Here is a 25797-nt window from a genome sequence, read left to right on the forward strand (position 1 = left end):
AAAATAATGAGCTATACTTAATTAGTGTAGCTGTTTTTAGGTTTTTAGGTTGGGTGTAGTCTGATTAAATCCACCCTGAAAAAGAAAGAAGTGCATGCTACAGGTGTCAGTTGCCATGGCGATACTGTACAGGCCATAATTCAGATGATATTTATCCTAACCTTGGAATATTTTGTGTGAGAAGTGACGTGAACATCTCTGGATTTTTTTTTTTTTTGTATATTTATATTGATTCTTTTGTATATTAAAGACAATAAGTTGAAAACAAGCACAGACATTCTCAGGGTCATGAAGTGAAAATGGATCGAGGTGAACAAAGCCCTTACTTAACACTGTTATCTTAGTCTTTATTTTGTCACAATTGTATGTCAAATATATATACGTCTATATGACATATATTATATGACATTTATAATTTCATTTCTTTACAATAGAGAAACAACATAGAGATGACACACTATTTTGGTTTCTAAGTAGAAGCTCCCTTTAAATAGTGGCATTTTTTCAATACACTGTTTAAGTCAAGCTCCCACCCAAGTCACGGTTTTGTTTTCCTTATTGAGTCACATTTATTCACAATGTGTGCTTGTTTGTCTCTTTTTCTTTAGAATTGGATGTCTTTTGTTGTGTCAATATTCTTTCCTCTGCAGTTCAATCTGTTTGCGTTCCTTCAGAAATTGAAAGCCATCTGTTGTTGGTCCATGTGGCCACACAGATGGTCCCACCTGCTAACCATCCTGTGACACCAGCAAAGGTATATAGTTATTGAAAACAGTGTCTTTGAAGCTTTACAGAGTTAATCCAATCAGCTTGCAGAAGGCCTTGCATAAGCATTTCCAGTTCCTCTGCAGCTGGGTCCTTTGGTGGCCAAGGAGATGTTTGCTCTTCCGTACACAAGGGATGTCTGACCTTGGCTCGGTCCCTGGGCTTCTCTTTGGCCTGCTGCCTTCAAACCTCTGGTACCACTGCCTGTGTGGAGAACTCTGGCTGAATATTGGACACTTTTCCCTTCTGACTCCAGCACAGTCCCAGCCTCCAGAGTGTTTGTGCCACCGCAATGAATCTCGCTGTGAGACCCAGACATTTTCATGGGGCTGGAAAGGCTTTTCTGTTTTAATTCCGGCGTGAGTTCCACTGTAATTTCAATGGAGGAGGGTGTTTGTGTGGAGCTTGGAGCAGCGGTGGTGGCAGGAGGGCTAACACTGCTGGGCATAACACCAGGCGCCAGCACAACAGTCTCACGGGGGGTAGAGGGAGGGTTGCTAATTGGCACCGCTGTCTTTCCAGCCAACATGGGGTGCCACTTGAGAAGTCCCCCTTGGTTCCGGTCACTTGTGTCCGCATGCCCTGCCTCGCGGTCGCATGCCTGGAGCGAGGGGATGATGGGCACAGAGCGGGTGCGCAGGGAGGGTGGAAGGAAGGTTGTTCCCTTATCCAGGCGGGTGCAAGGGACCTCAGTCCATCCCTTCCTGGCTGCAAAGTGAGAGAGCGAGGTCCTGCTGAGGAGGGTGCCGACCCTTCCGCTGGCAGAATCACACCTTCAGGCAGAAGAAAGAATAGAAATGGCAGGGTGAGAATTAGAGAGCAAGTCATTTATGCTGTGACCTTTTCGTTCTAGACACTCATTTCCTAAGATGAATAAAAGAGAGTGAGTAATATAGAATGTGGTGATAAAGCTGCTTTTGTGCTTTCACCCATTTCATTCCTCTCATCATTCCATGCACCACTTCCACAAAAGCAACCTTCTTGTACCAAAATGATTATTATTTAGGTATTGTTCCTTCATAATCTTTGTGTAATTATTTATAATCCTCAGCATGAGCAGCCTGTATTATTGCTGCATGAATGTTTAACTGAAAAATCCCTTCTCTCATGAATGCCTTATCGGAGATTTATGGCTTTAGCAAAACAGCTGCTGGATTCCTGACCCTGGCCAGTGTGAGTATGCGGGCAAAAAAGGCCTTTTTGGACTTATATGTGTATTTTAATTTGGATTTTTTGACATGAAACTTATTGTGCAGTCTCACTGAACACGCCTTGTCTGACAGGCTCATACTGTAATGTGACAATTGGGGTGAATGTAGGTGTGCTAATGGGTGTGAGAGTCTCTGCATGTATATTTGCATGATAATACGTTGCTGCAGTCAAAGATCTCAAAAGAGTGGAGTATTACAGTGGCGACAAGATTGAAACACATCATTTTCAGTATGAAAATAACACAGGAGAGCAGAGGGAACTTATCCAGAGCTAAGTGGGTATGTTTGTATATGTGCAGAATTGTGCACTAGAGCTAATATTGTTATTGAAGACTCAATTCACATTTAGAATCACCTTAGCCTTAGGAGACAGCCAGTTTTATTGTCAGCCTTCAGAGACTGGTTGTAGCATAACCAAGTTTAAATAATTGAATTACTTTCCCACTCCTCCCTCGGTATTAGAAGAGGGGAGATGCAAGCTGGAGGTAAATCCGGCAGATTAAAACATATCTAAAAATAACTTCCATAGCAAATTTGCCTTCAATTCTGCACTTATCTTCGATGGGTAAATATATGTTTTGACAGCGGATAATGAAACTGACAATACTCTGCTGGGGATTTGTTGTCACAAAATGGAAAACATGGAAGGGTTATTCTCGTGTTTGTTTGCTGTTCTCGCCTCTTTCTTTTTTTTTTTACACTCTCTATGGCGCGCATCACTCTGCGCCTCCATCTTTCCTCCACTGCACTCTCATCATCTCTGCACAATCTTCCTTCTTTCCTCACTTTCCCTCTCTCGTTCTCTCACTCTCCCATCCACCTCCCATTTCTCATTTCCAGAGATGAGAGGGTGTATCCATGGCAACAAGGGAGAGGTGGGGGCTGGAGGAAGAAGAGGAGGAGGGGAAGGAGGAGGAGGAGGAGGGGGCTGTGAGCTTGGTAGCTTGGTGTTGTATGTCTGGTAAGTCTAGAAATAGGTCATTTCAGCCTCCTGGAGGCCAGCGAAAGCCATACTCGACTGATGGATCTGTAAGGGAATTATCAATGACTAATGAGATCTGAAACTGTTTAACTATACAAATGCAATCTTATCCCCAAGAAGATGAGAAGCCCTCTTATTTCATCTCTTCTCCTAAACACTTGAAAATGCTGTGTTAGATTTAATTGCCTATAGCTTACAGATTTTGCCTTTGTGATTTTAAAAAAGAATTCTCATTAGTTTCTTCATTAGTTAGTTAGTTTGTTTGTTATTCTGCGTGTGTGCTTGAGCACATGAATGAATGTGTGTGTGCGTGTGTGTGTGAAGGAGGGAAACTGTTATGCTCCTGGAGGATCTCTCTGCACAAGCATTTGAAAGAACTGCTGAGCTCCATGGAGCTTTGTTTAAAAATGTAAATTATGGAAATAGGTCACATAAAGAGTTTGGCAGCTTGCAGTGTATCTTACAAGTCACTGTAACGCTCAATCAGGTTGGCATGCTAATAGGAACATTGCTAGGCACTTTTAAGTGTGTGGAATGCACGAGGGACACTACTGCTTTAATGACAGGCGTTTTTGATAACAGTGCCATCGCTCAAGTTGCACACACTGACAGCAAATTAGGCTGTTTCTGAGTCATATGCTAAATAGGACTGCCTTACTCAGGCTTAAAGACGCTCTCGTCTGCATCTGTAAATAAAACCTAAAATTATTCAGTGTTTTCAGTGTTACTTTTTTAAGTGGAAATGCCTGTGGAGCTGCTTGACATTATGCGTTATTCTACTTAGGAAAACAAGCACCTCAATGAGCAGTGTAAGATAAATATTTTCCAGCTCTGGTAGATGTTAAGCAACCACCAGTCTTATTTATAATCTCCAAGTCTTTCGGGCAAAAAGAAAAGTTTTAACGGATGTGAAATAATGCGCAACTTTGTCTTCACATCTCTTCCCTCCTTGAGGACACCGGATGAATGCTCCTCTTTGATAACAAATGTGTCAGAGAAGATTTCACATCAGGCTACTTTTTTGAACTCATGCCAGCGGAGAGCATCAGACTGTACTTTTAAAATGTTGAAGTTATTTTAAGCCCCCAGATAGCCAACTGGTGAGAGGTGGCTCTGCCAAAAGTCCTTCCTGCTTTTAATGCCTCCTGAAACAGCGCCAGTAGCTGTACTTCACTCATGATAGCCATGAAAATAGGGCAACTTGCTGGCCTTCCTCGACATCAGGACGAGCATGAGAATTCAAAATGTGTAAATGCCTGAAATTAATGCTTTGGAATTTGTAGCCTTGTTCTATAAAGCTGCCCAATGTGGATTGTGTTCAGTTTGTAAGAGAAAATTAAATAATTTCTTTGATATACTGTATAAACCATGAAGCTTTCACATAACGCTGGAGCATTTGCCAAAATCAAACCATTCCGGACATCTTGAAAATCATGTGAACTCGTGTATCATCTGTTAATTAGCTTTGGCGCTGTCGTTGTATTTCTAACCCTGATAAAACCATTGCAGATAAAAACACATTTTCATTCACAGCAGCAGCCCAGTGGCAAGTGAAGGGAGGATTACACACAGACTCATATCTTGCTCTATCCCAGTATCAGGATACGGTTGGGATCAAGTGTGTTCTCCAAATTAATTGTGACAGTCCCAGTTGAAGGAGGGCACAGCAGATTTCATTTATTTGTCTGGATCAGATTTCATAAGCCAGTTCACGGATTTGAACTGAGCGCATTTCAGTCATAAACTCATTTCTCCCAAAATTATCCCTCTGCCACTCCTACTTAACCTCAGTTAGTCCGGGGGGCTGTATCACTGAACCATCTATTTGACCTCAGTGTGCAGAGAATTTCCTCTTTGAGGCTCAGATAAGCATGACAAAACAAAACAAAAAAGAAAAACAGAAAAAGTTTCACCTTCCTATGGACTCCATATCTGTTGACTCATCCTCCTGTAAGTGTTTGTATACATGGCCAGCCACTCTGGATCCATCGATGAGATTTGTCGATATTTTGTGTTTTCCTCTGGAAATTGGTGGGGTCCTGAAGTAATTGTTCTCCCTCCGTTGTTGGGCAGGACTGAGTGAAAGGGAACTACTCCTGTAATCAGAGGGGAAAACAACAATGGGAATGAATATCAGTGATTTAACACAACACTCCACACAGTGCTTACTAATCCACTGTAACATCTCTGTCTCATCTTTTGTGCTCATTCATGTAAAATGGACTGTAATGGGTTGACCTTTCTGTTCAACGTTTGAGGGAAAAAAGCATAAATTTAACCCGTGCATACATAAATGACCTTGATATTGTGTTCAAAGCATCAGGCTGGGGTATCATATTCATATGAAAAGAATAGTAATTTACCAGTAAGCAATACAATTTACATAATCATTAGTTTGTTATGGCTGAATCAAAGAGAGGAGAGAAGGAACTGAGGTAGAAGACCAAGAGTCTACAGTCCTGCTAATGGCTCTGTGAGGCTGTACTTAGGCACAGTGGTGCTTTTAGCTAAATGCTAACATCTGCATGCTAACATGCTCACAGTCACAATGCTAATATGCTGATGATTAGCAGGTAATAACCAAAGTATTGAACAAACTAAAATGTTGATGTTTGATCTATTTTGGCTAGAAGTCAAGGGATCACCAAAGGGATCACAATTCATCCTGGAACATGAACATGAATGTCCCAAATTTCATCCAATAGTTGTTGAGCAATTTCAGTCAAAATCACAAATGTCAACCTTGTGGCGCTAGAGGACAAGTCAGTGAAATACATCATCATCGTTTATAGAAATGTCATTACCTTTGCAGGTATTTGGTCATAAACCAAAGTATTGTGTAAACTTTGACCTGCTTGTGGTGCTACAGGAAAAGTATTAGAAATAATGCAAAGCTTTGGTGAAAGTTCAAGAAGGAAGATCTCTTCCCTCGTGTTCCTCCTTTATTCCACTATGAGTGAATGTCTGCTATTTCCTCCTGTTCTATTTCTCTCCATCATGTCAGCTTTCCCATGCTGTCAAAATCCTTTCATTCACAATTCTAACATCACCATACCTGACCAATGATCTTTCTGCCCGCATTCCTCAAGCCATTCAGTCCCTAGATGCCATTCTTTTAATATCGCAGCAAATCTGCCATCCTGTCTTTCAGACCTATTGCGCAACACACCTCCTCCCCATAACCTCCATGATATCCATGGAAACGCTAAAGGTTTGAATCAACCATCTGCTGGCTTGACTCAACCACCACTCCGGGGGGATCCTGTCCTATCTCCTATCTTCATAAGGGCCTATGCTTATGAAGATGCTTCACATTGCTAGTCGCCAAAAATCTTTGTGTTGCTGACATCAATAAATATTCCTATACACTTCCAATTGATCTCTCCTTATTGAACTTCTATCTTTTCAGGGCAGCAACAGTTGTTAAGATATTTCAGTCTGAACCACAAATGTTAACCTTGTGGTGGCAATAGAGGAAAAGTCAGGAGATCACCAAAAACAGTTTGATTCATCCTCTGGGAACCATGAATGTCTGTACAAAATTTCATGACAATCCATCCCGTAGTCCTAGGCACGTAGCTGTGGGTGGGCCTAGATGGGCCAGATTGCCGCATTACACAGAGGAACAGAAGCCTACTTTCCACTATCCAGCTGCTTTTAATGTAGGTTTAGATAAAAACCATGGTGACACAAATCAGTTTGCTTAAGTTAGTCACAAAAAGACGTCATGAGGAGCAGGAGGAAGAGAATTCAGCTCAAGTTCAGCCATCATTCTCAACCCAGACACCTCCTCCTGCGCCAATTTCTACTTAACAAGTGCCAAGTAGAAACGACACGTACGTGTCTGCTAATTCAGCCCTTTCCCTGACAGCAGCAGCATGTGACTTAGCACTTGATCCTCCAACGATGACATCCATCCCTCCATGCCAAAGCACAGGTACCTGCAGCCAATTGGATTTTATGCTGATGTTGCTGTGTCTGCCATCTGTGTGTGTGTGTATGTGTGTGTGTGCATGTGTGCGTGCATGTGTGTGGTTTATGTGGCCACTGTGCCAGGCTATGTTCAACTGTCATTTTTAACGTTACTGAGCGTGTTAGTGCCGGTGTACCTCTATCCATACACTTGATCAATGATGCTGTTATGTCTGTCAGCTGTGTGTGTGTGTGTGTGTGTGTGTGTATGTGTGTGAATATGTGGCCGCCATGCCAGGCTATGCGATGCTGTTAATGTTCATCTTGGTGCCTGTAACATTACCTCTGATGATGTATATGGCTTGTATGATTAAACTGTGGTGCATTCAGGCAAGTGTAGTGGTAATGACCTAGCTTGTCCTTAAACTGAACTCTCTCTTTATTTCATGCCGTAAACTAGTCTAGTAGACGTTTGGTTATTAATTAATAGCCGACTGAAACAGTGCAAAAATACTCAGCTATAACAATTTCCCAATGTTCATGGCTGTGGAACAATTAGCATGGCTAATGTTGGCTCTAGTTTTTTCCAGCATTAGCTCTTGTATCGACTGATGTTTTAAAAGGTTGATATGAATAAAGCTGAATTATGCCTGTTTTGTTGGCTATTAGCGTGCTTTTTTAATTAGGATTAGCTGAAAATGACAAATCATTGACAAATCATTGTTGAATGTCAAAGGTCTAACTGAAAGGCAGCTGCTTATATCCACAATTCACCAAAAATATGTCTGATTTTAACGGGAATGTCCTACTGTGAGAATAGTCCTGCACATATTTTAATCAGTTTTGCACTTTTTCTGCTTTAATTGGGCAAAACCAGAGAGAGCCCTAGGGTGAATACAGGTTACAAAGGTACTGGGTATGTCAACAGAGCAGATACTTTCCTCCACTGAACCAGCAGGGTACTCCAAGCACTCCCACTCAGCATGAAAAGAAAAACTCATGCCCACTCGACTTGAGCACATTATCGATTGGCCTTCAATACTCCAATTTCCTCATAATCCAATGACAACGATGAAATCTTGGTGATTGATCAAATTCCACAATAGCACCTATGAAAACAATGATTGACCACTGGCTGTGTGATGACACATTGATTTGGAAAGTGTTATTTCTGTCAGAATTTGCTGGCAAAGCAACAAGGAAAAGCAAGTGAACAGAGTGAGCCGTGCTGGTCAGTCTATTCAGTATGTATCAAACGTAAAAAGGACTGATTCAAAATGATTGATTTGTGCACTTTCTCTACTTGGTTATGTATAGCAAGCATTATGAAATGTAAAGGGAAAAACAGAATCCTATACTTTAAAAGTAAACTCACAATATAGCTTTTGGCTGAAGAGCAGGGTATGTGTTTTTCTTATTTATGAGGTCTATATTTTCTTTACTGTTCTAGCAAAATATCTGTTCAGCAGATAAAATAAGCATTCAAGCAGGTAAATCAATCTGCACATACCCATACCCTATGATAAGGCCCATGATGCACAGGTTACCTTCTGAGGCAATATTGATGGCGCATATTGACATGTTTTTATGGGGCATTTCTCTTTATAGCTCGCAATGTGGTCCAGTTTCTCAGGTCAATAGCCGAAAGCATCTCAACATCATCCATCACAGTCTAGTTCTCCCCCCGCCTCCCCCTTACTCTGAGAACAAGCTGAACAGATGATTGACTGTCAGCTGCCCTCCATGAAGCACCTGCATGACACCGTGGAGAATAAAAAGCCAGGACGAGTTGGCAGCGTCCCTGCAGCCACACATAGACAAGCTTTTGGAGGAAAAAAAAAACGTTCCTCTGTGACACAGCAGCGGTCCATTAAAACAAAGAACAACTGCCGCCTCAGCGGGGGTTTCACTAAAGTTGTCATCATAGTCAACCAGGCATCCAAAGACTGCCTGTATAGACAAAACCTGTGAGTTCCCCATTATCTCCCCAAACATAGCCGCTTTTAATCACTTTACTTCATGTGCTTCACAGTGTGTCCTTGCTACAGTATATAATGCTGAAAGCTTGTCTAACACACATAGCAACAAAACTTAAAATAAATGTCTGGAGCTTTATGCACAGATGACCTGGTCTCATTTGTATCCTATTATACAGTACAGTTAAAAAAAACTCTTTCAGTGTTGCTTGTGATTAAGACAACACCATCAGATCAAGTGAAAAGTAGACATCTAACAGCAATCAAACAATTCTAGTGATTTACCAACAATAAATGCAAAGGGTGCTCAGGGAAATTAAGTTTTGCCATGAGAGTGAGTTTTCTGCGTTTTGCGTGGTGTGAGTGTCATTAATTGTCAAAGCGTGCCTGCATCCACATCATCAGAGGAAATGAAGCTTTTCTGCAAACATCCCAGATGGGGCTATTGTTGCATGCTCTATATTCACACCCCTGTGTTCTTCTGAAGGGTTTTATATGGCAGCATTTGATACTGACTGCTGTGATCACAAAGCACAACCACTTCAGAAATCCCTTGTAGCAAAAATGTTAATTTTGTTTGAATCTTCTGTCATTTGAAGGATAGCGTGAAAAGAATTTGGCTAAATCAATGTTTAACTCCGCACATTAAAATTCCCTTTTTTATCCCTTTTTTCAATATGCTTTTCCTGATCCGAGAGCAAGTAGTAATTTCAGGATCTGCCTGAGTACACATTTTATCACTTTGCACAATTTACTGGACATGCATGTAAATAAAGACTCTATCTACCCTAAGAATCTACTCTCCCAACTATTTTGAGGCAGTCTTTTCATTTTATTAAATTAGATAAACCAATAATCCTCCTATAAAATGTCTGATTCTGACTAAGGATATGCTCACAGGCAAGGTACCCAATATACTATATAATAGTTGTTCCCACTTATAATCACCATAAATCTTTCTATAAATGTTTATAAATGATCTGTTTTTTTATTTTTGAAGTCTAATATTTTACCATATTGCGGGATGATTAAATTTCTTACTTGGCTGCCTCTTATATCTGGATCTGGGCTGAGTGAAAGATATGAAACAGGAAATAAGAGGATGCCACATTTTCACCTGAAGCGTTTCCCTTTAGACAGCGCTCTGCTGAGAATAGGTGGGGCTACTGTTGATGCGCCTGGTGCCACATTGCTGCCTTTGACAGACGATCCATGGGAACTGCAGCTCTGCAAAAATGAAGAAGAGTAGAGCATGTGGTAAGTGGTGAAATATACAAATAAATATACATGGTATCTGTGGCTTCAGGATACAGCTTAATTTCTATCACTGTTGATCAAAATCAAAAATAAAGAGTGTGCAAGTGCAAGGAGTTACAGTATGTAAGGCACAACAGGAAAAATGCTCTGAGTATAATACATAATGGCAGGAATATGTGGCTTAGTAGCAGCAGTGCCCACTCAGGTTAAAGTCCCCTGTCAGGTTGAGGATGTTCTCTCACTGATGTATCCCCCCATAGTCAGACAGTGTCTTTAATTACACTTTACATTTTAAACTGCAGATTAGGAGGGGACGCTTTGTGAATAAACTCCACACTGGCCCTCACAGCACTCCCGCTGCACTCAAGAATTAATCCCACACAAGATTACATTAATGGTTTCCTAAAGAATTTCCCCCCTCAATTCTTTCCCTTTATTCTTATCAAAATTAACACCATTATCTTACAACAAGCCCCAGACATTGCTTTGGCACAGCGACCATGAATGCCCCAAGAACCCCCCTGTGAAATACTAAATCATGAGATAATTCTGTTATTCCTCTTACAGTACTTCCTGCGCTGCCCTTTCTCTCTGTCTGATTGTACATCATTAAAGCAATTGCATGTGACTTAGAGCTGGCTCAGGGTTCTCATGCCTGATAAGCCTCTTTTTCTCCCTTACACCCTTGACTCCCAGAGGGAGCTGTTACTGCTGTTCACTAGTTGTGCAAGAAAATAGGATAATTTTGGCCACCCTCTCATATACCCCGCGGGTGCAGAACGTCTCACTTTCTGGAACAATTGCCATGGCAAACTTTCCTGGAGGTTGATATCTGTGTCAGGGGATAAAATAAATAGCTTGTGGCAGACAATGGCAACCCTGCATGGTGCAACCCATTTCACTTGTTCCTTCCTATCTCACTTTTACCTTGTTTTATGCCACTTGTGAACACCTTGGATAAACACAATGCAATGTGGATTTATTTCAAGGGGCGACAAAGGGAGAATACAGGAGCCTGTAGAGAAAATCTATCAATATGTTGACTATCAGCTACATAACAAGGAGAAAGGCAAACCAATGCATTCAGAGCAGCATTAATCCTACTTGGATTACTATCAAATCAAAGGTCCTGAACTGTGCGTAATGGGATATTTGACCAATCTTCAAGAAGGACAGTCCATTGGCTGGCAGCACAAGCCACCGCCAGATGTAGTTCACTGCTTAAACTGAGCCATGTCTCTGTGCCAAGATGAGACAATTTAGGCTCTACCTGATAGAAAAATGTTTAAAAAAAAAAGCTATTTTAAAATTATGCACCGACATGCACATAAGTGTAGAGTTTGTAACACTTGACAGCATTATTAATTTTCAAGCAGCACTGGCCTGTCATTTTATTAATCATGGAGATACCTACCGAAGCTTTCATATCATCCCCTCTGCTGTCACAACACTTGCTATACAAGTGGCTAATATTCCTCCTACATTTCCCGTTCATACTAGCACGCTGGGTAATTCTCTGATGGCATCTGTTTTGTATATCTCAACTTCAAGAGACGTACTTTCATCCACAAGAACATCAGACTGTTTCAAACTTCCCCTTCATTTGAAAATACTCAAAAGGAAAGTAGGCAGTAAATTCACTGATTACCTGCCCTAATCCTGTTTATTTAAACATTTCAGTCGGGGGTTTTTGGATATTCTAATTCCACAAACTGCACTCAAAAATAGTTAATGATCCTCTACTTAAATGATTCTGCTTCAACTTTTTCATACATTTGATGGTATAATCTGAAAATCATCTGAGGTAGGTGCTTTCTTGGTTCAAGTCTTATCTAAGATACTATGTACTTTGTGATACTTTGAAAACATAAACTGAATTTGTTGTAATAAAACATCATCAGATATTTCATTACAATACTCTGACGTCTGGATTTTGGTCTGTTCTGCAGCCTTCAAAATTCTCTATTCCCATGAAGTATTCATACAGTATGCTCACCTCTACCTCTAAATCATTCCTGAGGTTGGCTCAGTCTCTTCTTAGAACAAGGCTGGACTAGTTAGTTACCACCAAATCAGCTTTCTGCTGATAGGAAATGAGTTTTTGTATCTTTGTCTTCCCAGTCTGGGTGCCCCTATTCCTTCATGTTGGTGCACTTCCGTTTCATTGCAATGTGTCTCATGGGTGTATACCCTCCCTCTTTTTATTTGAGACACAATTTTATCCCAACAGAGGTGTTAATTTAATTCTCCAAGGTGGTGAAAGGTGTTTAACTATGCAATTACATTTCTTCCTTGGTTTTCCCTTCCTTAAAAAGTGCCTCAAAGGGATTCACACTATCATATATGACTTTCAACTGTTCAAATGTCTGTGCTTTTATAGTTAAGTGCAGGCGCAAACACTACTGTATGAGTAGTGTGTGCAATTCAAACCGCTATTCAAACACAGATGGAGGGAGCATATGCACAAGGAATGTTTCCAGATGCGCAAGTATTCATAGGTATTCACAATCGCAGATGGAACATACGCGCAGAAATATGTACAAATGCAGCGTGTGGCAGGGCAGGTGCACAAAGAAGTCAGAGATAATAGTTCAGAGCTGTAAAGTACATATAGGTACCGGGAGCATGTGGCTATTTTGAAAAGATATATGCTTTTGTAACCTTTTAGTAGGCTCAGCCTTGGAGCATTGCTGCAGAAATCATTGTGTAACAATGATGTCAGCATATACAGTGTAAGTCCTTCCATTGCGACTCAGTGCACCTTAAGGGTAAGTGTCTTAGGCTGTAATGCCTTGGTCCAGAGAGCTGACATATTGTTTGGGACATTACAGACACGCTAGCGATGCATCAGTTTATCACAGGGATGGTATGGAAGACAGTGACCAAAATGGACTTCAGTTTCATCCTCCCTTCTGCACCTGCCTCAACACAGCCAGCCTTTCGTTTCCAGCTCACTGCGCTCATCCTCCACCTTATTGCCTCAAAAACACACACGCACACTCACACACATGCACACACACACACACGCACAAACCCGCTGTGTTCTGATGCATACACCGAAATGTTTTGAGCCTCCTTAAGAACACTCTGCTCTGTTCTTCCTTGTACAGTGTTTCCATTTTGTCAGTCTAACTTATCCTTGATAGAAACACCAGAAGACTTGTAGGGCTGCACCACCCACAGCACATGTCCTCTCCCTAGATGGTTGCAAGCTGAGGGAGTGGGTGGAGAGAAGCAGTGGTCTGGGGTCGCTGTGTCAAATCTGTGGAAAAATAGGTTTCACTTGTTAATCTTTCCTTGGCCTGTGCAGCTCATGCCCCCTCCTGGGTGCTTATAGCCGGTGATCTTTCACATCCCACCTTAAGCTTCCCTCATGCTGTTCTATTATAGCTTGTGTTTCTGTGTTGTGGTGTTATTATTACTGTCTTTTACTTTTGTCTTTTCCTTCCCGTTGGCTTCCTCCCTGTGTCCACCTCTGAAAGCATTTTGTGGCTGGAAACACAGCTTCACTGCATGCTGAGCCCTCATACATTGCTGTCACCACATTCGCTCAGTCATGGTGTTAATATAATAGCCTGTGTTTGTGCTATGGGACAATGGACCTGTATCTGACTAAAATACATTAAACTGGGCTTTGATGCGCTGAAACTGGTTTGGTGTCGGTAGAACTTTGCGGACTCGTTACAGTTGCAACACTTCAGGTTTTTGAGTTGTATGTGCAAGAGTGAAATTATTTGCTGCTTCTTGCATTTTGAGTTTTGCACATTTGAATTTGTTCTTGCTTATTTCAATTTAACAGCTCCGACATTTATATTTAATGTTCCACCACTTTTCAACTGTCAACAGCTCAAAGCCATAATTTCAAATGACACCCTCAAAAAGCTTTGAGATTGTGCCAACTGCAGTTCCGTGGGTGGGGCCAGTAGCTCGAGGGGTGTTTGTTTCAGTGGGTGACACTAGACACTGTTGCATTATTAAAGAGCCTCAGCAGAGGCTACATTTGGCAAAGTACTAACACAGAAAAAAAAAGACAGAATAAGGCTGAACCTGAACTAAGAATTTCAGACAACAAAATGCAACCGTGTCTAAAACACCAGCCCGAGAGATACATTTTCATGTAATCTGAGCTGCATCTTATTTGTAATCAGTGAAGTGTGTTCCCTACCTTTACACACACATATTTAAGGGAAAATCATGCAAATGAAAAAAGAAAAAAAAAGAGGAAAAGGCAGGCAAGCTAGCAAATTAAACTACATTAGGAATATTATATCTTTTTTCTTTTATTCAGGTTTTGTTACTAGTATCGTTATTATTATTGTTATTATTAATGTGGTGGTAGTAGTGATTAGTAGCAATGGTTTTATTAATATTCTTATTATTGATTATTATGGTAAATGGACTGCATTTACACAACGCCTTTCTAGTCTTCTAGACCACTCAAAGCGTTTTACACTAAATGCCAAAATTCACCTATTCAAACACACATTCATACACTGATGGCAGAGGCTGCCATGCAGGGTGCCTGCACATCAGGAGTCACACACACACTGATAGCACAGCCTTCGGGAGCAATTTAGCATCAGTATCTTGCCCAAGGACACTTCGACATGAGGCATTCGACATTGTCCGATTAGTGGATGACTCGCTCTACCTCCTGAGCCACAACTGCCTGTTGGTAATGCAGGTATCTATTATTATTATTGCCATTATGTTATTATTTTTTTATTATTAGTGCTGTCACGTTTTATTATTGTTACTGTGACAGTGTCAGTTATCATTATTATCAATACTCTTGTTTGTATAATTATTGATATGATATGTGTAATCTTTTCTTTTTTTCAATATTTATTTCTGATTATGACGTTAACACTATATTATTATATCACTGTTGTTGCTGTTGCTATGATATTCAGTACTATCACCAATACTATTACTGCTACCAATGATTATTACTAACATCCTCATTGTGATGTTATTATTATGTTACTATTGTTATTATTTATTATTATTATCATTATTGATATTAATATTATGGCTGTTGTTGTTGTAATGGTGATATCATTATCACCGTCACTATTATTGTCACAAAATGTTATTAGAGAGTTGCCCCAGCTCGCCTGACCCATCCTAGTGTCACCCTGGTGCCCCAACCAGAAATACTTTCCCAACAGCACTGTAGCTTTCTTCTTCTTCTTCTTCTTCTTCTTCTTCTGTCCCTTCTGCACTCTCTCCCCTCTATATCCTTACACCTTACTTATCACCTACCCACATTAACACACAGACACGGTCACAGACACACCTACACACATGCATCTAGTATTAAGCCAAAATTGTATTTATTTATTTTTGTTCATGTTGTTTTGTCTGAGTTATAGTCTGGTCCTGTTGCTTCTCCCGTTTGTACTGTCCTGTGTCATATATGGGTTTTGTTTGTTTGTTAATCACTTGTCTTACACAAAATTAAAAAGAAAAAAGAAAAGGTTATCTGGAAAGACAAGCAAGTACACAGACATTCACAGACACACACAAACACATGCAGTACACAATACTGATTGAGTTGAAGGCTTGAAGGCACTGCAGTAAATCACTCTGGCTTTTCTTGGTGTTTGAAGAGGCCAAAAAGCCTTCTATCTTACTGAGGAAGAAAAGGATCATATTGCAATCTCCAGTAAGAACAGATGAGATTATTTTAAATCAGGACATGAATAAAAAAGAAGAAAAAAAAGGAAGAAGATAAAACAAAAAAGACAAAGAAGATCATGCAAATGGCAGACAATATGAACAACTGTGATCGTGGCTGACTGACATGTACTACAGGATTTATTTATTTATCTCCTTACAGTTTGTAAGGGTCAGTTATACCAGGAAATTTCCACATCTGCAGTATAAACAGCTGGAGCACATTAGCACATTATAAGAAAGTAGAGTTGGATATAACATCATCTAACAATGACAGAAAGCTGCACGCTGAGCAAATTCCTCACCAAAAATAACGTTATCAAAAAGACAAAGAAGTTGAGGAGCAAATTATAAATGAACACAATATGTGACCATTTTCTAACTCCATACAAAGAGGACGCATTCAGGGAAGTGCTAATGCACTGTGGCGATTGCACTCTCTTGATGAGACCTTTACAAGTGTGCATTAGGCTGCAATTACCCTGGGATTCTGTAGAGACCATCAGCCTTATCGGTGACACCTACATCCTACACTTGCTCTTCCATGGATGTCGGGGTCAGCTCTCTCTCCTGCAGCATCTGCCGCAGGATGTGGTGGCTTGTAAGTCGTTTTTCCAGCAACTTTTTCTTTTGTGTCTACACCCTGTCCTCTCTCTTTCATGCTTTTTTTTTTTTACTGTTGGAAAGAGTTGCCCAAATTAGATTTTCTCTCCTTTGGCTCATTGGGTTTCTCTCCAGAATGTCTTGGTATTATGTCTCTTCATTAATCAATAATTCAATCACATAACTTCATTTTTCTTTTCATTCAAAAGCTCTTTGAGGGTTCCTAATTGTTTTTTAACTCTGTTACGAAAAAATACAAAAAAAAAGTGACTGGAAGGCAGTCTGAAAATACAGTTTTGGCGTTCTGAGTAGTGAAAGGGCCACGAGAAAAGTGCCACTTAACATTATTTCTCTACTATATAGTACTGCTGCTGTGCTTGCACAGTGAATACAGGATCCCTGACACGCTACAGATTAGAATTTCCAATCTGCAGTTCGTCAAGGGAATCTGTCATTGTGAACATGACAAGTAGATTTTTCCTATATAACACATGATGCATTTATTTTAAACCATAATACCCCGCTGTCTCTCGAGCCTTGTCAGATATGAGCGTGAACAAAAGGCTTGAGCCAGTACAGAGATTATTAAGACATACATTATACATCATCCTGTCAAGCACTCTGTTTTCAGTGCTCTAAAAATGATATTCTAAAGATGATAATGATTGGAAATAAATCAATTATAGGTTAAGACTTGCCTTTTGGAGCTGAAGGCTGTATTGAGGCCGAGGTGCAGATTTGGACATGAGGCCAGAGGCGTTGATGCTGCAGTCCCTCAGGCTGCGGCCATCGGAGAAATGAGCCTGGAGTTTTTCCCTGTGTCTCCTGAAGGAAATAGAAATTACAATATTACAGCTATAATTTCTAGACTTAAAGGATAGGTTTGCAATTTTTCAAGTCTCTCATAAATACAGATTAATTAAAAAGTAATTAAAAAGCAACAATATTTCCATGAGACAGAAATGGGCTGGAATAGAAAAGATGACCATGGTGGTACAGTTGGCTATAAAATGTCTGGCAGTATTTTCTATTTGTAGCGGTCGAAACCTTCTCTCTAATGATAACACCCTCCGATAACTGTTTTTAGTCTAGTCATTGATTTCTACGACTCTCTTAGCCATCTCTTCTCACACACACACACACACACACACACACACACATCTAACAGAAATGGTAGGTGATAATTTTTATTGACCTGTTACCTTTTATTCCTGACACCCACTTTACTGTATGTGTGTAAAAACAGGCACATACATCAAATACAGTACATGAGCCTTGAGATGAGAACTGCCAATAAAACTGTCACAGTTGTCTACTGTATGCCAGGAAGGATTTAAAACTATACATTGTAGGCATGTGTATTGAAAATGTGACAATGTACAAATGCACATTTTTATTACTCAGATTTTTAAAAAGCAATTTTTGATTTGTCTTAACGGTGAAACTGCGAGATCTGACAACATTTGTCAAACGTAAATGTATGAGAGCCTTGAAAGGTCAGGGTGACAAAATCAGCACCAGTCAATTTGTATCTGTCAGAGGTGTAACTGAAAGCTTGATGGTGATGAAAAGTGCTGAAAAAGGGCTACAAAAATAGCATTAGGAGAGAAGATGTCTTTGCACAAGTGAAAATTGAATCCAGGCAATGTACCGTGAAACGAACATTACATGCTCTTGTGATAATATTCAGGGAAAAGAAAGAAAGACAAAGATTTCCAGGAAATGTCACCAGAGACAACAGAGTCCAGATCTTTACTTTAAAACTATAAAGAAAACCAGAGCTTGTAACGGTGATTTAATGTATGGATGATGTACGTATGATTAGTTCAGACTACGAAGGGAACATTTTGCTTGGATGGTTAAGTGGTGTTAATTTATCAACTAAAGCAGAGTTTCCAGTTATTTAGCATAATATCATTTATTTCACCTACATCATATAATTGCTACTGATCTTTTCCCTTAATGATAAAAAAGCAAAATGTGAGACAGAAAAAGCAAAATGGCATCTTTTAGCTATGCTAAATATGAGAGTGTTCCTTCATTTTTGGATTAAACTTTGATTGGATTAAAAATTAATTGATGCTTAAGACTTTTGGATTAAATGTTAATTCGCCATTAAATGTTCATTTTTTAACACTAGGTTGCTAAACTCTCTCTCCGCAGCCGAGCCCTGTCGAGTTTTTCCTGAGTGAAGGACAAAGCGAGGAGTTGAAATGTGGAAAGCAAAACTGGTACAAAAGAACAAAAATCTAGATTGAGTGATGACTGAACACCTGCTTCTCTGAGAGCACAATTAACTCAATTACAACTTCAAAGAACCTGTTCAATAATACTGTATAATATAGTACAATACATATTATCTAATTAAGCTAATTTCATAGTCCAATCTAAGATAATCAGCGACTGCTGGTGGATATTAGGCAAGCATCAGCACTATTGTGATATGTAGTCCCTCTTCCATATCCTGCTTGATTACTAAATGTAACAACCACATATAATTAACTAGGCTTTGATTTTCTTCTTTTCTTCTTTTCTTCTTCTTTTCTTTTCTTTGGGTCTTTAAAAATGTAGAAGTAGCTGTCTTATCTCTAACTCCTCTGTATAGTCTTCAAACAATATGGGGAATGCAACTGCGCTAATTGTCTCTGTGAAGCACTGATACAAAGGAAATTTTGGGTCTTTACTAGGGAGCGGAATAAACCTAAGCATTAGCAAAGAGAAACCATCTATCTGAGCGACACTGTCAAACTACATTTGGAGGAAAAAGAGATTAAATTTAACGAGGACTCTGGGTTTGGATCATTTCCGGTGCACTCATACTACCAGTGAGCCAGAGCTCTCTGGTCACGCTGACAGATGCTGCACTTCTTAAGAGCTCTACTCTACACTACCGAAAATAAACCCCTGATTTTGTTTATAAAGTCCCATTCAATCAACACAACCTACATTAACGCCCCCTTTACACTCTGCCATTACTTCTTTTTCTTACATGAGTATCTGTCCCAAATGCATCCTGCACAATTTAGATTTGATGCCTTGCTTAAAACATCCTCTAGCTGACTCAGAATTTCATTGGGCTCCATGCCATGATAGTAAAGTGCTCTTTCTGCACAGCTGGGGGGGGATACTCCACTAATGTGGTGCTGGCTGGCATCGCTTACTTGTTGCGGCGGTAGAGAGCCATACATGCCACTCCAAGAAGACAGATCCCTGAGGCAATGCTGAAGATGGACAGCACCTGCCTCTGGTAGGTGTCACCGCTCTCTGTGGAGGAGAGAATACAGTTAAGGCCATTGAAATTCTACTGTGACACAAAGGATATGGCTGCGGCTGTGATTGAGCGGAGAGGGAGAGATGTATCACGAATTAACATACCGAACACACAAAAACACGGGCGGACGAACACACACAGACATCCACCCACAATGTGCATTAGCATAAAGCGACCATTGCTGCTGTCAGTAAATGTCAGTGTTTGAGCACAGGATAGGGGCATGGCAGACACAGGCAGGGCTCAGTGACATGTGCTAACTGAAGTGTGATAATCATTTCGTTCAGACAAACCCAGCAGGCGCACCGATGGACTGTCTGCACAGCAGGGGCCGCGCTGAGTGTGTGTGCGTGCCTATACTGTATGTGTGTCAGCATTGGGAGACTGATGGCGACAGGGAATTAGCAGCAAATGAATGCTCCCGGAGCTTCTTGTCAGACCCCTGCACATCAGCAACAGAGGCTTAAGGTCACAAGCAGCTGGGACAAGTAGCAGTTGATCCCAGCAGATATCTGTCTGGCTGAGCAGCTGGATTGTGGAGCTGCACTACTTACCATAGTGCATGATGCGGGGGGGGGGGGGTGAAGGCGGTGCATGCACTGGCTTATTGAGAAAAAAAAAAAAAAACTCTCACAACAAACTGTGTAGTGGACAGGATGAGCACGATAAAGCTGTCCGTCCAAACACTGCAACATGGTATGTAACTAATCCACTGACATCCACTGAGTTAGAGAGACTTCTCTGTCCCACTGTCACTCATGACCTTGAACACAACCTCCTGTGACATGACTCAATCACTCAAAAACAATAATTCCCCCGAGTCTGATCTCGCCACCTTGACAACTGCAGGAAAAGTGCAGAAAACATCGCCGCAACCTGTTCGTGACCTTTGAGGGCTTGTCTGTGGCTTTTTGTGCTGTCAACAGAGAACTGTCCTGGGAGGTCTTCTTCATCCATGCTTGTCTGCCCAGGTTTATCAACTTCCTGCAACTCTTGTTTTAGGGGCAGAGTGGACTGTTAGAGAGCTTCCTGTGTTCAAAGCTCACACAGGGGTGCAACCAAGCATTTCGTTCCATTTTCCTCCTCTGCGTTACGTCAGTGCTGTATCAATACATTTAAAAGATAGTATGGTGTAACTGAGTTCAAACCCGAGGGAAACCTTTATAATATTAGAATGCTTCTGGCATAAGATAAAGATAACATCAGAACACATCCCGGGGATACAATATGTGGATAAATATATATATCAGAGGTTCAAACTGCCCACTCAGCTCTTGTGAGAAGGAGGCAGGATATACTTAAAATAAAATAGAGCAAGTCTGAAGAAATGCTGCAGCAGTTGCCAGCTGTGACATACAATTGCACATTTAATGCTGGCTAAATGACAAATTAGTATCCATGTAGCAATATGGTATTTTGAATTGATGAATCAAAAATGGCTGTAATACATATGCATATGATCATATCGATGGCCGAAGAGCAAAACCTCCTATCTGAAAAATGCACTTTTTTGAGAAAACTACAAAAACCTTTATTGTTTTCTTGCAGAATGCTATTTGTGAAGGATATCCAATGCATAATACACTGTTTTTGAACTATATTAGTATATTATGTGTCAACAATATCGTAATAACCATACAAACATACCGTAAACAATACCACATAATATAATAATATTGTCCAAAAACAGTGTATTATGTATTGGGTATCCTTAACAGATAACATTCTGCAAGAAAACAAGTTTTTTTAAAACAAGTTTTCTCAAAAAAGTGCATTTTTCAGATAGGAGGTTTTGCTCTTTGGCCATCAATATATTGGGTTTTGCTTTTGTTACAACAAATATGGTTGGAGATTAGGATTAATATTATAGTTATTTGTTTTTGCTGGTATTTTATCATCTTGAAAAGAGACTGTGATTTACTAGTTTAAGACTTAATGTGCATTCGAGCCTGACTGGTACTTTTTGAGGTTGACAATATCAATATTTGAGAATATTACAAAACTTAATAAATCTGCCTATAGTCATGTTTTTTCATAAACATATAATACACATTTAGGCTAGCAATATCCTTCAAATATCATTAATTTGTTTATCAGGAGTTGTAATAATGGTATGTACACAAAGGATTTGTAGGTTTGTAGAAAAACTTTTTGCAAAAACATAAGATATGAGAACATTTTATACAATTATTTTTTATGGGAAATTAAATTACAGCAATACCATAAACTGTATATACTGTATATTAAATACAATTTATGTCTAAAGCACGAATAAAACAAAAAATATATTAAACTCCAATTACATAAAATGATCAAATATATTTTTATGGTGCTATTTTACCTTCATTAATATTTCTGTCTTTCTATATGTGCCAGCATATAAGATGATGTATACAGCATGTATGATAAGCCAATATCAGCTCTGTGATTTACCTGTCAGGTTCTATTGTGCATTGTGTAACCAATCGCACATTTGATGCTAATATAATACGTCTGAGTGGTGGAGATGCCCAGAAGTTGTTGACTCGCAGATTCTTGACCTGTCCTGTAATTTGTCAGGAACACAGCAGTGGAATGTCTTCAAGCTGCACTTTACAAATGAACCAGATAAGTTGCCTCTGTTCTTTGTTTATAAGTAATGTGTCACTTGTATATTGGTGCCCCTGAAAACCCTCCAGCCTTTACCATCAGTGAAATGACCTCTCAACAGTTGCATCTTTGAAATATATGGGGAATATCTTCCCCTGCTGCCACATCATCAGCGTTCATGTGGAGCACAACCTGAGACAAGCCTCTGCCTTTTTTGGATAGATGAAATAGGGTTTTTTTAAAATCAGAACATAAAAACAGCTGTCTACAAAGCTCTGCTGAATGGCTGCAAGGAAAAACCAACATGCAGTCTGTACATAAAACCATTACAGGCCTTTCATGCCCGATGCCTACGAGGCATTCTTGAAATTAGATGCATGAGCATGTTTGAAAATGGAACGAACCGAACAGCCTCAGCTATACTGACTGAGCCATGTCGTATTGACACAAGGACAAGACAATCCCATATGGCCAGCTATGCCGTATAGCAACCACTTCACACATGACAAGAAAAACGCTCTAATGAAGACCATGCTAAAGTAGCCATGACAAAATGGGGTATTCAGACTGAAATACATCAGAGCAAACTAGTGAGATACACACAGAATGTAAGAGAATCAAAAGACAGCTTTGCTGTATTCTGACTGTCTCAGACGCAGACTGTCACATATTGGACTTATATAACAACTATCGAAAGATTCGCTGCTAAAGCTGAAGAAGAAGTCATAATGGAACACAATGAATAAGCAGGTGAGTATGCATAGTGCTTACCTCAAAGCCCCCCAAAAAAACAAAAAACAACAACTATCTGTGCTTCTGTCTGTCATCTTTCCAGCTATCAATCGATCAATTCTGTTCTCATTTTCTCTAATGCATCCACCCACCTGCAGTAGCATTCTGAACTAATTTAGTCCCCAGATTAAAGTCACTCAACTGAGGAATGTTGTGCGCAGGCTTCTCTTTCAGACTCTCTTCTCCTTCTTCCTATTTCCTGAAGCAAGCGTGTGATACGACGGCGGCGTATGGAGCCGTGTTAATGGAAAACTTCACAACACGCAATGTTGGTTTTTTATATGCACAAAAGGGAGGCAGAGAGCAAGGGAGAGATGGCAAAAAAGAGAAAATGAAAAGCAGTATGAATGTGGTGGAGCCCGTGTGTGTGTGTGTGTGTGTGTGTGTTAGGAGGGGTATGATTGTATATTCCCTCTGGACAAAGAACAGTGGGTCATTATTAAAGGAAGAGAGGCTGATAATTTGGTTTTTAAAGATTTGTTAACCACCTGCAAGGTGTAAAGGCACCTAAAATAATATCAAGGCAATTCCAAAGAGTTTTATATTGTATTTCTATTGCTACTGGTGGACTTTTTGCTCATTTTTGCATTATTTTAGATGAATTCTTTTGCAAATCCAGATGAAGTACACACACCATTAAACACAAACAGGTAAAAATGGCTTTGTTTTGTTAACTGGATGACATTTCTCGCATCATATATGCTGTAACATTTTCATAAAGTGCTGCTAGAATGACTGTACATACATGTAGCAGGAAGGTAGACACACATTCACGCATACGATCTGTCTTTATTGCTCTATCCTCATTACATCACTCCTCTCTTACGGTACTCTTCTTCATGCAGACAGAACACACCTAATTCACCACCACTGTGTTTCCATGGCGACTGGCCCACATTAATTTTCCAAGGTGAGCGGCCTTGTTGTGATGGATTGTGTGTTTTGTATGGTATTTCACAGACACAAGGCACATGAAAGATCGAACACTCCACACATTCAATGAAAAGTTGTCTTACCCATGAACTCGATCCCAAGTTCATCCGCTGTTCCATTCGAGGCCGGATAGCATGAGAAAAGGGAGGGAATGGATAAACAGAGAGGGTGAGAGGGAGAGAGAGAAGAGTATAAAGCAGTTAGAACATGATGCGCCTCTGTCTTACTCAGAATTCACTTTAGGCAGAGACACATGCTGCAACTTGACCATAAATTTGGTTTGACGGCTTCCTGTGACATGACTCTCCCTTGTGCACCAGGTAATGAGCAAGCCAACCCCGGATGCTTGGTAATGCCTTTCCGTGATACACTCTGAATGCACACAGCCTGCAGAGGCTTCGAATGAAGAAAGAAAACAACAAAGATATGTGGGCTGAGAGGATTAGAGGAAGGATCATGAAAATAAAAGTTGAAAATGACATATCATATAGCTTTATGTCACTGATGTTGCTTTGCACAGGGCTTTTATATTGATTTGAGCCCGCGGCATTGCAGTAATTGTTCTCCTCTGTCTCCAAGCATAGCGAGCGTTTCAATATTCACAAGCTGGTCGCTTAAAGATGCGCCACGCTAACACACGCATGCACACACAATGCTTGCGCACCCATAGGCATACAGTACATTACACTCTTGTCTGTATTTCTTTGTCTCTCTCTGTCTCACACACACACTCTTTGACATGCACTCTCTCTCACATACATACTACACAGTCTTTCTTCATGCAAGTCTTTTTCCCCCAATCCCAGTGCTGGGGAAACAGATAAAAAGGAGCTCTCGTATTCTTTCCACCCTGACAGTGCCCCTTTTTCATGTCACTGTAATGTAATCTCATTTAAATTAAAATGAAACCCTCACTAGTAATTGCTTTTCTGACAGAGGTGGTCTGAGTTTTAAATAGAATGCGGCTTGCCAAGCTCTCGACAGATTATGTGGTGGTCAAAAAATGGCAAAAAAAACCCCACAAAAAATAAAAAATCTGTTTCTGGATGCATTTTGATTGTGCCATGGGAGAATCTGTCAGTGCTTTGGCTTTAAAGGTTTGAGAACATATAGAGGACTGAGATCCAGATAGGCACAAGACAAATGAACATTAGAATGAATGGATTATGATAATTGTATGGGGTTATCTCACTCAATTAAGGGAGCAATTTGAGGAAATATGTCTTTTTAATGATCAAATTTTAAATACAGAAAGCAAACTTATGCCATTTAGGGAAAGTTTTAGTGAGAATTTAACCTGGAAAATATTAAAATAACTTACTTTATATGAAGCCATTTACTATAAGACTTCGCTGACAGATTCTTAATGAGGCAAGGGGATTTTCATCATAACAGTGATAACGAGAAAAAAGAGAAAAAAAAGCCTGAAAGCAGGTCTGAAATCCCCAATTTAATCAATCAACTCATTCCTTTATGCTTGTGTTTAGAAAGGAAGCAGGTGTCATCATGCTTTTATTGAACACAATGTACAGTAAGTTCATCATTTCCAGATTTATCTCCTGCAGCCTCAAGGATTAATAAACAAGTGTCAGCATTTATTATACGCTCCCGCTGATTCATAGTCAGTCTCATTGCAACTCACAAACTAATGATTAAAACAGTTAAGAGCCAATCAATTCTGGCCGGCGGACATTATGATTTTTGCCATGAGGAGTTTCTAGATATAACGGCGTGATTAAGATAGGGCTCACACTTTTGTTACTAGGCGCTTACTGTCACCGTGGCAATCACTTGGCAAGGCCGAGGAAGTGAATGCAGCATCTTACT

General features: G+C 40.1%; 1 protein-coding gene across 1 annotated transcript in view; it reads right to left on the bottom strand.

The window, feature by feature from the left end:
* Nucleotides 1-330: 330 nt before the first annotated feature.
* nrg3b (neuregulin 3b) overlaps nucleotides 331-25797 on the bottom strand; it is a 202481-nt gene continuing 177014 nt past the window's right edge. The window contains exons 4-9 of the mRNA XM_044338756.1: nucleotides 24054-24080; nucleotides 19547-19649; nucleotides 17084-17210; nucleotides 9964-10073; nucleotides 4872-5054; nucleotides 331-1538 (exon numbers count right to left, since the gene is read on the bottom strand). Of these exons, the coding sequence (XP_044194691.1) occupies nucleotides 806-1538; nucleotides 4872-5054; nucleotides 9964-10073; nucleotides 17084-17210; nucleotides 19547-19649; nucleotides 24054-24080 (1283 nt within the window). The 3' untranslated portion in view covers nucleotides 331-805. The remainder of the gene's footprint in view (nucleotides 1539-4871; nucleotides 5055-9963; nucleotides 10074-17083; nucleotides 17211-19546; nucleotides 19650-24053; nucleotides 24081-25797) is intronic.

Source organism: Thunnus albacares, chromosome 20 (genome assembly GCF_914725855.1).
Source record: "Thunnus albacares chromosome 20, fThuAlb1.1, whole genome shotgun sequence".
Lineage (NCBI taxonomy): Eukaryota > Metazoa > Chordata > Actinopteri > Scombriformes > Scombridae > Thunnus > Thunnus albacares.